The sequence below is a fragment of the Monodon monoceros genome, unplaced genomic scaffold, assembly GCF_005190385.1.
Source record: "Monodon monoceros isolate NGI ecotype Baffin Bay Population unplaced genomic scaffold, NGI_Narwhal_1 Super_Scaffold_21, whole genome shotgun sequence".
Taxonomy (NCBI): domain Eukaryota; kingdom Metazoa; phylum Chordata; class Mammalia; order Artiodactyla; family Monodontidae; genus Monodon; species Monodon monoceros.
Window position 1 is genome coordinate 135226054 of NW_021703778.1, and position 13418 is coordinate 135239471.

The following is a 13418-nucleotide window of genomic DNA, read 5'->3' on the forward strand; positions in this document are numbered from 1 at the left end:
CTAATTTTAGTAAAATATTTTCTATCTGACTAACTCATATTTAAGTATTACAAGTGCTGTCTCTTTGTTCATATATGAAATAAAGTTGTCAAAACATCTCATACAAGGTGTAGGATGACAAAACAAGTGTGCATCGGAGAACCAGATTGTAATCCTTCCTCTGCCACTAACTAGCTACTTGACATATAGTTATGTGCCTTAAGCAGTCTCAGCCTTAGTTTCTATTCTGTAGAATGAGAGAGTTGGGTTATATCCATGTTTTTCAAACTTAAAAAAAAAAGTCAGGACTCTTATTTTTTTCCCAACAGAATCTTGTAAAAATATAAACTGTTTTAAAGCAAAACAGCCCTGATTGTACAGGGTGTATAGCTCAACCTGCTCAGTGCAACTACCCACATCTCCACTTTTACTGTGGGTGGCATTGAAGCTCCTTTGTGGAAACCCAGACCTCCACAAAGCATAGTCTGAAAAAAATCAAGGCTGATGATTTATAAAAATCTTTTCCTATCCTGCCTGAGTCCAAGAATGGTTGGATTATGCATCTAAAAATGTGACCATTTTTTTTTAGGATCTGACAGGGGCAGTTGTCAACCTTTGACCCTCCCTTCTGCTTTTTCACTTTAACCAACTTTTTTTTTTTTTAACATCTTTATGGCTTTACAATGGTGTGTTAGTTCCTGCTGTATAACAAAGTGAATCAGCTATACATATACATATCTCCTCCCTCTTGCTTCTCCCTCCCACCCTCCCATCTCACCCTAACCAACTTCTTGTTCTTATTTCTATCCTTATCCAACCACCCTAGGCAGACATTTGCCGTGGGTATTTGAGAAATCTGGTATATTAGGGATTCCTGCAATTGTAGCTAAAAGTGGCACCCAGGTACCGTACCACGGAGCACAACCCACCCCCGCCTGTCTCTACAACCCATCTATAAGATATAAGCAGTACTTCCCTGCACCTAATTGCTCCTGTGTGGGTGGGAAGGAATTAATAAGCTTGGATCTTCACTGATCGTGTATAAAGTCTTTCTCCATCTGTAAAATAGCAGCAGTCAGGCTTAAGAAATCCTCTCTTTGCATCACCAGTTGGTGGTTTTGTTGCCTTAAAAGAAGCAACAAAATGAGCAGGTGTTGAGCACTGCCCACATCCAGACAGCATTGCCAACTCTCACAGAGTGCTCCACCTCTAGGCTTGGAAAAAAGTATAGTGAGGGAAGGAAGGTGATACAACCCACATTTTCAGCTTAATTTTCTCCTATTCCAGCCCTTGTTTCTTTCATCCTTTCCCTACAGCAGCTCTAATGATGAGTTTGCAAGTCAGACCCTGTGAGAACAGGCATTCTTCCCTTTGCATGTAAATGCGAGGCTTCCTAGAAGGGTTTCCACATAGGGCACTGCCATGATGAGGCATAATAATAATCGTTAACATATTTAGCATATCATATGTCAGGCATATACTAAGTACCTTTACATGGTTTATCCCATTTAGTCCTCTCAACAACTTTAAGAAATAAGGAATATCAAAATAAGGACCCTGAAGTTCAGAAAGATTAAGGAACTTGCTTAGATCTCAGACCAGCGAATAGACGATCCCAGATTCAAACTGAGGTAGCTTGACTCCGGATTCTGCACTCTTAACCACCCTAGCCTTCACTGATGTTAGACTGACAGGCAGTTTCTGTGGCACTGGGGTCCCGCCTTCCTCTCTCTTAATTGTGGAAGATGAAGATGGCATTTCCTCTGCCCCTCTTTACCAGAAAAAAAAATTCACTAAAAATCAGAGGGAGGCATGTTCCGATGGCACTGCTGTAGAGACTTGATATTGATGGGTCTACAGATAACTCTCTTTTTCTGTCAAAGTCATGAACTTTCTGCCAGTGCAAGAAGCCCACAGTGGCAACTCAGTAGTGTGTGAACAGAGGGATGGAGCTGGATGGCTATGCATCAGAAAGATTGCAGAAGAGTCTGACTTCTCTTTGGTGGTAGCTACTGAGGGGGTGTCTAAGATCTCCTGCATTCTGTGATTGAGTGAAATGGACAATCTCAACTTCAAGATGTATTCACATCCATGACATTTGTGAAACTTTTTCTCTGTTTTAGCAAGATAATTAGATAAAGAGATTAAGTGTTTTGTTTTGTTTTGTTTTTTCGGGTACGCGGGCCTCTCACTGTTGCGGCCTCTCCCGTTGCGGAGCACAGGCTCCGGACGTGGAGGCTCAGCGGCCATGGCTCACGGGCCCAGCCGCTCCGCGGCATGTGGGATCTTCCCGGACCGGGGCACGAACCCGTGTCCCCTGCATCAGCAGGCAGACTCTCAACCACTGCGCCACCAGGGAAGCCCAGAGGTGAAGATTTGATTACAAATTTCCATCATGCTCTTTCCCAAGTGCATATCTTGAAAGGGGTTTGAACTTGGTATTTATACAGTGTTTCAGAAAGTACTATCTTATGTCTGAAATAAGTGCTACAACTTAGATGAGACTTTGTGATTTTCAAAGATTTATGTTGAATGAAATCCAGATCAGCTATTTAGTTGTTGACACAGACTCTTACAAGGCAAGTAGCAGCTGGGATCTTTCAAAAAGGTAGGAGTCAAAATTTAAATTTGAGAAAATCACCGACCAGTGAGAGAGCTTGGAAAATAATGAGGCAAAGCCATTGACCTGGAAACCTGGAGACCTCCGTTTGGTCCTTTCATGGTATAACCATGGGCAAATCAGTTTGCCTCTTTGGGCTTTGGTTTCTTTTCGTGCAAATGAGGGAACACATAGATGCTCATGAAAATCCTTTCTAGCCCAACTTATGTGATTTTATCGTCTTAGTGACCAAACACAGTTGTATAGATTTTAACCTGGATTTTTTTCCTTGAAGAAGCAGATGGTAGCGGGAGCATAATGTAGTCATTAATAATATTGACTTTGGAGCAAGACCACCTGGGTTTGAATCTTGGTTCCACTATTTATTAACTGTTATGACTGTGGCAAATTACTAACCTCATGGTGCCTCAGTTTCCCCATCCACAGAATGGGGACAATAAAGTATTGACTTCACTGGGTTATTGTAAGGAGTAAATAAGTTATCATATGTAAGATTCTAGAACAGTGCCTGGAACATGATAAATGCTTTATATGGGATTGCTTTTATTGTTATAATAGCACCACTATTGATTTCTGTTGCTACTCAGTGGTTTTTAGGAGAGATGGTAGGTTTCCTTTTTAAACAGAGAATTCCCTGAGATCCTTGGGGACTCAGGCCTAGCATAGCATGTGCAGTTGCATTTATAATCCCACGAGGAGCAATGGGCCAGTTATACTGCAGCCTGAGTGTGTTCACTCTCACATGGACTGACTCTTCTTCCCACTGCTCTTCTCTTCTCACAAAGGAAGCAACCTCCTGGCAGATTTCAGGGTGGAAATGGTAGAACCCTCTCTCACCTCATTCTGAGCTAGATATGGCTCTAGTGTCCTGATGCAATGATGTTTGATGATATGTGCAGTGACTAAGAACAGAGTTTCTATGTTCAAGTCCCAGCTTTGTTACTTTGCTAACTTTGTTGCCTAGGGCAAGTCACTTAACCTCTCTATACCTCTGTTTCCTGTCTCTAAAATGGGAATAATAATAATCATCCCTACTTCATGGTGTTGCTGTGATGATTAAATGGGATAATACATGCAAAGTGCCCAGAAGGTGCCTGGCATATAGTATATATTTAGTAAATGGGAAGCATTATAATTACTGTTATGATTCTTATATCGAGTGAGGAGAATCTGTGGATGATCAGTGACTCACTGAAGAAAAATCAAGGACTACATACTGGTAAATTAATGAATTCGAGTTCCTGATTTTATTTTTTTATTTTTTTTGCGGTACGCGGGCCTCTCACTGTTGTGGCCTCTCCCGCTGCGGAGCACAGACTCTGGACGCGCAGGCTCAGCGGCCATGGCTCATGGGCCCAGCCGCTCCGCGGCATGTGGGATCTTCCCAGACCGGGGCACGAACCCGTGTCCCCTGTATCGGCAGGCAGACTCTCAACCACTGCGCCACTAGGGAAGCCCTAGTGCCTGATTTTATACATGAGGAAATACCCATGGACTAACTCACTTAATTTAGAATTGAGGACTTTTGACTATTTACATTTTTTAAAACTGGCCTAGTAATACAAATGGAATGGAATATCAGAGTTGGAAAAAGTGCCAATGGATGTCTAATTCAGCCACTTCACCAATGCATGTATCTCCCTGACTATCTCCCAGGTGCTTAGCCGGCCCTATACTCTAAAGGTGGAGAGAGTTTAGTTTTGGTCCCGTTCGTCTCTGGGTATCTTCCATATGTGATGGTCCATCCCATGCCAGAGCACTATGCCCAGCACGTTGAGACGTGAGGAGACTGTCCATTGTAATGGCATTCTGTTGAGACAGCAATGGAATCTTTTCTAACACTTAGCTTTTCAGGTCCTACCATGGGGCTGGTCACAGCCAACAGTAGAATTGAGTGAGCTGAAAACAATATTATGCTCTTATGTTCATGGATCAGCTGCTCCATAAAAGAGAGAAACAGATTGAATGTTGGTGCCTGTCAGGTAGAACGTTTGGAGTCGGAGAATTTAGATCTAGAAAAGACTTGGGAAATTATCCAGACATTAGAAGTGAAGATATTTCTTCCACAAATGAAGAAACAGGGTCAGAGAGGTTAAGAGACTTGGCCACATAGACTCAGCTAGCTAATGTGAGCACAGAGAATAAGAGTTCTTTCTGCCATCTCTCTCCCATTCTCTGGCAGAGTGATTAGCAACGTGGTCTCTAGAGACAGGCTGACTTGATTCAAGTCTTGATTCTTCCCCTTCCTGGCAGTACGATCTTTAGCCAGTTGTAGACTTTTCTCTGCCTCAATTTTCGTACTTGAAAAATGGGAACAGTAATAGGGGTTTTGTGTGAGATATGTGTAAGGCGCTTAGGACAGCCCCTGGCACATGAAAAGCATTCAGTCTGTTATAATTACTAATTTCCAAAGAGCCTTAGGAAAATCAACTCTCAAGCCAGAGAATAAATGTTTTGGCCAGGCTGGTGTTTAAAGTATTTTCTCTCACTTAAAATATTGCTTTTTAATTTCTTCTTAGCCTCTGATTCAGAAGTGATCTTCAGGACCCATCTGTGAATTAACACCCATATCCTTCCCAGGAGCCACTGCGTGACTTTTGGATGGAAAGAGTAAATCTTTAAAAAATAATTCCCCATTATTTATCGTTTCCAAATCTCACTCAGCAAATGTTTACAGAGTAGCCTGCCACGTGCCTGGCACAGAGATAATGCCTGGAGGGATGCAAAGGTGGGCAGTCTGGTGTGCCCCTTACCTTCAGGGTGTGTACAGGTTAGGTGGAATGGGCGGCAATTAAATAGGTAATTCTGCCACAGAGCTGGAGGGAGCACTGACAGGACAGGACAGGGAGTGATTTCACAGCATGTGGAAGGAGCCTTAAATCCCTAAACTTGATTTAAGGGGTCAAGGAAGGACTCTCTGGAGGAAATGATGTCTATGCTGAGACCTGAATGGTGAGCTAGATTCTGGACGAGTCTAGACGGGGCTGGAAAAGCATATTCCAGGCACAGGAAAGCACGTGTGAGTGTTGTTGGGGAGCGGGAAGGAACGCTCAGGGTTTTGGGAGAAAATACTGGCTATTCACCAATCTATTCAACATTTAACAAGTGTTTATTAAGTACTTACTATGCAGCAGGCATTGCTTTACATACTACAGAGACATCAGTTAACAAAACAGGTGATGTCTTTATTTTCATGGAAGTTATGGGGGAGAAGAAAGAAAGAAAGAAAGAAAGAAAGAAAGAAAGAAAGGTGGTAGGTACGGGAACAGAGCTGCTTCAGGTAGGAGGATGGTCAGAGAAGTGTTTAGGTTGAAGTGACAGTCAAGCTGAGACCTCCGTGGTGAGAGGAGCCAGCCAGGTCAACACCTGCGGGAGGGGGAGTTTCAGGTGGAAGGAGCAGCACAGGCGAGGGCAGAACTGATCATGATCACGGCCTGCTGGAGAAACAAAGAGGACAGAGCAGGGTGCTGGGGTGGGAAAAGTGGTACGAATAATTTAAAGGGTGTTTGGGTTGAGTCATTGGTGCTGAGAAAGGCATTTCTAGTATAAACTAGTTATTTATTAACTTTTTAAACCCATACAATGTGGTGTCACTTGTCAAAACTGGAAGTTTGGGGGAGATCTCAGTTGCTGATATCTCTTCTCTGAAGTGGGGCTTGGGTCTGTATGTTTTAATAACTGAGGTGAGGCGAAGAGAGTATTTTCCGTCATCATTGACGAGAACTACACATAAGGCACAGGTGCTGATTGCTGTCCTGTTCACAGTCATGAGCACATGCCAGCAACATAACAAATCAGCAGGATGCCCAGCTCAGCAAGAGGGCTCATTATGTTAATCAGGGGTGTCCCAGTGGTTTCTCTTGGTTCTAGCCGTGTACTTCTAATTACCCTCCTGAGATTTCTTTTCCTGTTTCATTCCTATGGACTCAAATTTGTGTTTCAGAAGTGCTTTGAGGGCTTCCCTGGTGGTGCAGTGGTTGAGATTCCGCCTGCCGATGCAGGGGACGTGGGTTCGTGCCCAGGTCCGGGAAGATCCCACATGCCACGGAGTGGCTGGGCCTGTGAGCCATGGCCGCTGAGCCTGCGCGTCCAGAGCCTGTGCTCCGCAACGGGAAAGGCCACAACAGTGTGAGGCCCGCGTACCGCAAAAAAGAAAAAGTGCTTTGAATTCTTTCTACCCAGGTTGTCTGCTTTGATCCAGACTGATTGGCCATGTTCTTCTATCTATCCGGATTATCTATCTCTGTTTTCTCATGGGCCCCGCAGGAGACTCATTGCTCTTGTTTGCTTCCAGTTAACACCTTTGGAGTTGATGAGAAGCTGCCCACATCTTCTGAGAGCGATGAGGAGGTTATCAAACAATTTGAGATTTCTGTGCCCCGGTCCCAGAGTTTCCGCTCGGGAGCATCTGAGAAAGGAAAGCAGACAGGACTGGAGCATAAACCAAAACCCAGCCGCTGGCTTTCCACCCACGAAGAGGCCAGCACAGAAGTGTCTGCCTGTGAAGGTATTCTTTGCATCAAACCTTTCCTTTATCTAGACCAGGGATGTCTAATGGTAAGAGTGTTTTTGAGTCACTGCACTTGCATCTAAGAGTCCAGAGAGGAAAAAGAAAAATAGGGCAGGACCCAGAGGCTGGGACAGGGCAAAAGGGCTGCTTCAAACCTCACAAGCAGCCTCGTTGCAGAGAGAAAGGATCAGACGTGCCAAAGTCTTGACCCCCACTTGTGGGATCCCTTCCTTTCTTGTAGGTTACTGCTTTGTACATTTTGAACACTAACGACTATAACAGTATTTACCAAGCTTTGTAAAATCTTGTTGCCTTCTGACGAGGACAAAAATTTTACATAGCTGTCTGCTGACATTGCACTTCTGTGCCTTTCCTCCCATTTGGAAACTTAGAGTCTATTTTCCATATATCTATGTAACCTCAGATTTTTGAAGCCTTACTTTCGATAGTTTGCAATATTTAAACAGTAGGTGTGTTTTATCTTCCAAATTAAAATATGTGTTATAATAATATTAAATAACCTTTTTCAAACAACACATGCCCGGCACACCCTCCCTCATTCCCTGTAGTTTCTGGACCCCAGCCCGTGTGAGAATTCATGGGTCAGAGCAGGTTTTACGCCAGCCTCCATCTTCATCGTAAGTTTACCTTTCACAAAGGGAGAGGAGGACACTCAGAGGTAGGGTGAGCACAGCCTGTGACTGCGGGTGGGCCTTGTCAAGGGTCCTTCTCCCTCCCCACCGTGCACACAGAAGAACCTAGGAAAAGAACAGTATGATATTTCTTAGTGCTTTCCCCAGCGAAGGTCAGGCACCTCTCCAACTCCTTTATGTCCAGAACCCTGAATAGGCACAGGACATTGGAACAGGGAAGGATCTGTGAAGTGTATTTGGTAAAAAGCCAGAGAAAATGTCATACTGTCCACTGTAGTGACCTGGTCTAAATGACCTGGGTTCTCTAATCTTCTTCTTTCCATTGGGCCTGTGGTCCGTCCAACCAGTGGGGGCATAGTTGATCTTCCTTGTTTTTCAACACTTAGTAGTAGAAAGACAAAAAGGAGAGCACAGAATTGAGAGAAGATAACAGAGAAGAAATTTCTGATTTGGTGATGTGGATGAGGCAGGGGGAAAAAAGGAAAATTAATAAAAAGAACCCTATTTTTCAGCAGGAATATAATAATTTGCTGACCATCATGTAATTTTACTTATTGGCATGGGCCTACGTAACATTTTACTGCTCTCCTTTTTAGCCCCAGGTAAGCCAGGAGATAAACTCCCGATGTAATCAAAGCACAGTAGCAGTAGCTAATGGCCCTCTGTCATCTCCTCACCCCCTCTCCTGTTTTCTCTTTCTCTGCTGTTACATCGCAGCATTCCTCTCTCTCCACTGAGACGGCAAATGTTAGCTAATGAAAGTTAATAGCAGCTGATCCCCTACAGTAGCTTGTTTAATTCTAAAGCTAATGGCCCCATTTCCCAGAAGCCCAAGTGTCTAGATTTTGATTTATACAAATGGCTGCTGTTCTGAGAGTTCTCACAAACACTCTAGCCCTCACCCTTCCTGGAATTAGCAACAACTTTTGTCATAGCTGGTGCAATTCTGAAGTTTTTGACAGATGGTGATAGAAAGGCTAAATTTTTCTCTATCAGACGGAGGAAAATGTCCACTACATTAAATGAATTACCTGTAGATTTGGAAGAAAATCATCAGGATTTTCATAGGAATGATTAACTGTGTGCTAAATTTTAGGTTATCAAATGCCATGGAAATGTTAATGTAATTTTTATTGCATGATTTTTTTTTCTGTGTCCTTTTTTTTTCTGTTCATCTTTAGATCAATGAATTTGCATCAGCAGTAAAGAATAAGGAAAAGATTAAGCATGAACCCCAGAGAGGATCTGTTTTTTGGTGCCTGTTCTCTATCTATTTAGCTATTTTTCCCTCTACCTTAAACACAATTTTCTAAGATCAAATTTAATTGTAGACAATTGTTTCACTTAAAAAATGCACTCAAAATGTTGGACCAGTGAAATTCAAGGCCCAAACCCACATAAAAAATCTTCATATTCCAGGCAAGTTCTCTCCTGTCTCACATATCTGATTTAGTGTTATTGTGCATTAATTGTCCCTGTATTCCTGATAACGTCAAAGAGGGTTTGAGCCAAGTGATCTGAATCAGAAGTTGTGCATGAGGTCTTTACGCATGAAAGGTGGGCTGCAGAATAATAGCCCACTTATTGGGCTTTTTGTTTGTTTGTTTTGAGCAAAGCCTTATTTTTGCTTGTGAAATATTTAGTTCTTAGGGTGTTTCATAGAAGCTAGTCATTACCTTCCTGGTGTCATTTAAAACAGGTCAATCATCCCCAGAATCTGTGCTCACTTTTGTTTAGGATGGTATATCAAGCAAGATTGTATCAATCAGATATGAAGGGGATTTCAGGGTGAGATATATATATATATATATATATATATATATATATATATATATATATTATATTTCAAGAGATCTATTGCAAAGAAGTGACTTATGCGATTGTAGGGGCTGTGTAGGCCACTGGAATACGCAGCTCTGAAATCCACAGGACAGGCTGCTGGGAAGGATAGGCTGAAACTCTCAGGAAGGAGATGAAACTTCAGTCCATGGATGAAATTGCTTCTCCTCCAGGGATGCCTAAGTTCTCCTCTTAAGGCCTTTCAATGGACTGATTATGTAGTATAATCCCCTCTACTGAAAGTCAGTTGCTTAAGGGCTTTAATTACACCTACAACATGCCTTCACAGTAACTCCTAAATTACTGTTTGATTGAATAATTGAGGCCTATAGCCAAGTTGACACGTAAAACTGACCATCACAGATGGTTAGCAAAAGTATTGGTATATGGGTGATGGAGGGAGGGGTCTGGGAGTAGAAAGAAAGTAATTGGATAATAGGTTTACACTCCATCAAAATGGGATATGAACTAAAAACATCCCTCTACTAAAATAAATATGGTTGATGTGACATACTTATGCCCTGTAATTTCTAAGAAGCCAGGATACATTTCTCGACAACAGGCAATTACTTTTCCATATGTGTTTAAGGTGACATGACCTTCTTTAACTTAAAGCACAGGAAGACTGCTTTATGTAACAGTGAATCACCTTTCCCCTTACCCCTCCTTGCAACTTGACTTGTCCCCCAGATTTGCCTTTCTAATTCATTCCTTGCTTGTCTGTCAAGGAAAATGGTTTGTTACATTAATATAGTTCTTATGTTTTTCAGTTATGAATAGCTTTTCAAGGCTTTAATGTAGCTTTTGAAAATTCCATTATTACTGATCTAAGTATTATCACCGTAGGAGTTGAAGTCATGAGACAATTTTATGGGGGTAATTTCTTGGCAAAGTTAGATTTTGTGCTGAGATCCTGCTGGGTGCTACACACGTTGATGGATGACCCACTGTTTAATAGGACATTTTAGTGTTCATGTATGTGAGGAATGGATGGGCTAATTAGAGCCTGAGAAGAAAATTCTGCTTTGTGTTATGGGGTCTTTGCATATGGAATATCCCTCGTTCTGTCATTTTCTGTGGCCATTTTTAAGGGCGTTTGCCAAATAACGGAAAATGTGAATGTAAAGATGTTAGGTGCCCTATGACAGAGCTTCCAGGAGGCCTGAAGTGAATTATTAAGAATAACAGGGCAGATGGGGAACACCTCAATGGCTTGCCATGGTTTGGCAAAATCCCAAATCAGGAGTCTGAAGTTGTGCCCTGAAAACCAAGTCTTCTCAAAGATGTTTTTATATGGTCTGCATAGGGTGATAACGTATTTTAAAATTTGGGTGTTTATTGTATGTGCGTCATATATTGTCTGCTAAACCACTGTCACCACCACTCGATATTGCTGCACACCTGACTGTTTCAAATATTTTTTATCTGCCTAGCATTTAAAGTTATTTGAGATTTAGTAAAACCCAGTGGTAGATAAAGACTATGCAGTATACAGATGTGGCTTAGCGCTTTCAAGGACGTTATGTTTTAGCTCGGATTTTAAGACCAGCTATGGGAGCAATTGCTATCATACAGTGTGTAAATAAGAGCTGAATTTACCATATATACTTTGTCATCCTCACTAATCCTGTCTATATCTCTAATTTTCTATCATCCTGGGATGGGGGCCCACTGGAGAAGAGTAGAGGCCCAAGAGATACGACATCGTTGTCTACTTTCTGGATGTGGAAGCAAGTTAGGGTGAAAGCTGTTGCTTAGGGAGACCCTGTCAGTTTTTCCTTATTATCTGAGGGTAACCTGGACACTGAGGAAGGAGGAAGGGGATGAAGAGAAAGAGAATAGGATGACACGAAGCCTGAGAAAGACACTGAGCCTGAAGGAGTCAGGGAAGATTCAGGAGTTGTCGGGGCTTTGGATGGACAGGAGGGAAAGGACAGGAGGGAGGGCTTGAGGACCGCTGTGAACCAAAATACACAGCTAACATTTTCATGGACCTGTGAGACCACAGGTGTCTGTGAGTTGGGAGGTAGTACAGCAAATGGGATTTGCTGGGTTGGTTGAGGCCAGACAGGTCAGCAAGTCTAAAATTTATGGGAGGGCTGGTGGTTGCCAGGCAGATATTATTTCATGTGTCCACAATGACTCTCTGATGGCTTTTATCATCATTTTATAAATAAGAAAACAAAGTTTAAGGCAGTTCAAATGTTGTTCGGGTTCTTAATGCAGAGCTAGGATTTAAACTCAGATCATATGAATCCAGGTCCAGTGTTCTTTCCATGGATTAAGTAGAGAACTTTTTGCTTGAGAGAACCACTGAAGCCTTTTGAGCAGAGGGTGATAAGGCGAACGTGGAAGAGAGACGGAAGAATGGTAAAGCCAGGAAAACATATGATCTCTATAGCTGATTACTATTCTTGCTTTCTAGATTCATCCCGAAGGTCTTGTGGTCATTAGCTCCAACCAAATGCTAATGTGTTTATTTTATCCACATAATACTCATCCTTTATACTCATATTATTATAAAGCATTAAACCTTCTTGTACCCTACATAATGAACTAATGGGTTTCGATTTTGTGAACCAAGTTTATCTACCATATAGATGAAAGTATGTTTCTGCAGGTGTTGTTTAGTGAGTTTGTTTTTGCAGACTTGATTGGTGTAGTTGCTACTGCTCATTTTCTCTAGATAAAAAGGTGGAACATGATAATATATTTGAAAGAGTTTCCTTTTTACAAATTTAGGTTTGGATGGAGCCAGCCAACTGACTTATTCTGAGAATCTGTCTTATGGCGAAGATGACCCCATCTCTGCCCACTCACAGTCCCCTTGTGAGGTGGGGGACACCAGGCACCATGGCACATCTCCCCAAGAGACCAGCGTGGTCCGCAGCCTCAGCCGGCAGTCCACACAGGGCAGCTTGGAGATGGAGACAGCTTTTAATAACCGGAGATTTGAAGATTCCTATGCCACTGACAGCTCCTCCGTGTGGAGTCCAGAGGCAAGTTGTTTGTTTTCCATTTCTTTCTTGCTCGAGTATTGTGTGCTCTCTGGTTGGTCGTTCTCCTTCCCCTCCCCTCTCCCTTCCCCCTTTTCCTTCCCCCCCCTTCTTTCTCCCCTCCTCCATTCCTCAAGAAAATCTTTCTCCAAAAGAAGGAAGCATTGCTTTGAAGAACAAACACCTTAAGAGCCTTTAATGGAAATATATTTTTTGTTCAGATGACCCAGGCCCAGCCCTTATGTGTACCAATAAAAGAATCATATATAAGTGGAATCTATCAAAATGGAAAAATAAAAAGAAGCATGGTGGCAGAATGAACCCAGCAACCATCAGCCTTCTTTTTTTTTTTTTATATATAACGGGTTTTTAGTTCTCTAGGGAGACTGGATTATTTCCTTCGTGGTTTCAATTAAATGGAGTTTATTTTTATTTGCACCAAATCTTGAGTTATGATTTTTTGCATGTGAGAATTATTCGAAAATGAAACTAAAATACAATGCCCCTGCAAATGAGATTATACAAGATATCATGAGGAAGATCTTACAGTATGAGCATGTTTGTTAGCTCCGAATTGAATTGAAGATCTAGGCGATGGCATTAGTCTATCATGACCCTCTGGCCATTGACTTTGCTTTTTGGATAAATCTCTGATAAAAGATGCGTCATCTAAATTTCTTTTTCAATTGAAACTTACTCTCGAATATGCCTAAACACCCAGAAGTATGACTGGAGGTGACGATGATAGAAACTACCATTTTTGAGCAATTACTATGTGTCAGGCACCGTGATAAGAATTTACAAACATTGTTTTACCTTAC

General features: G+C 42.1%; 1 protein-coding gene across 2 annotated transcripts in view; it reads left to right on the forward strand.

Annotated features, from left to right (window-relative positions):
- Positions 1-13418, forward strand: part of SYT16 (synaptotagmin 16) — a 113103-nt gene that overhangs the window by 70637 nt on the left and 29048 nt on the right. For both annotated transcript variants that reach the window (XM_029238798.1, XM_029238797.1), the window contains 2 exons: positions 6894-7106; positions 12344-12600. In XM_029238798.1, the coding sequence (XP_029094631.1) occupies positions 6894-7106; positions 12344-12600 (470 nt within the window). The remainder of the gene's footprint in view (positions 1-6893; positions 7107-12343; positions 12601-13418) is intronic.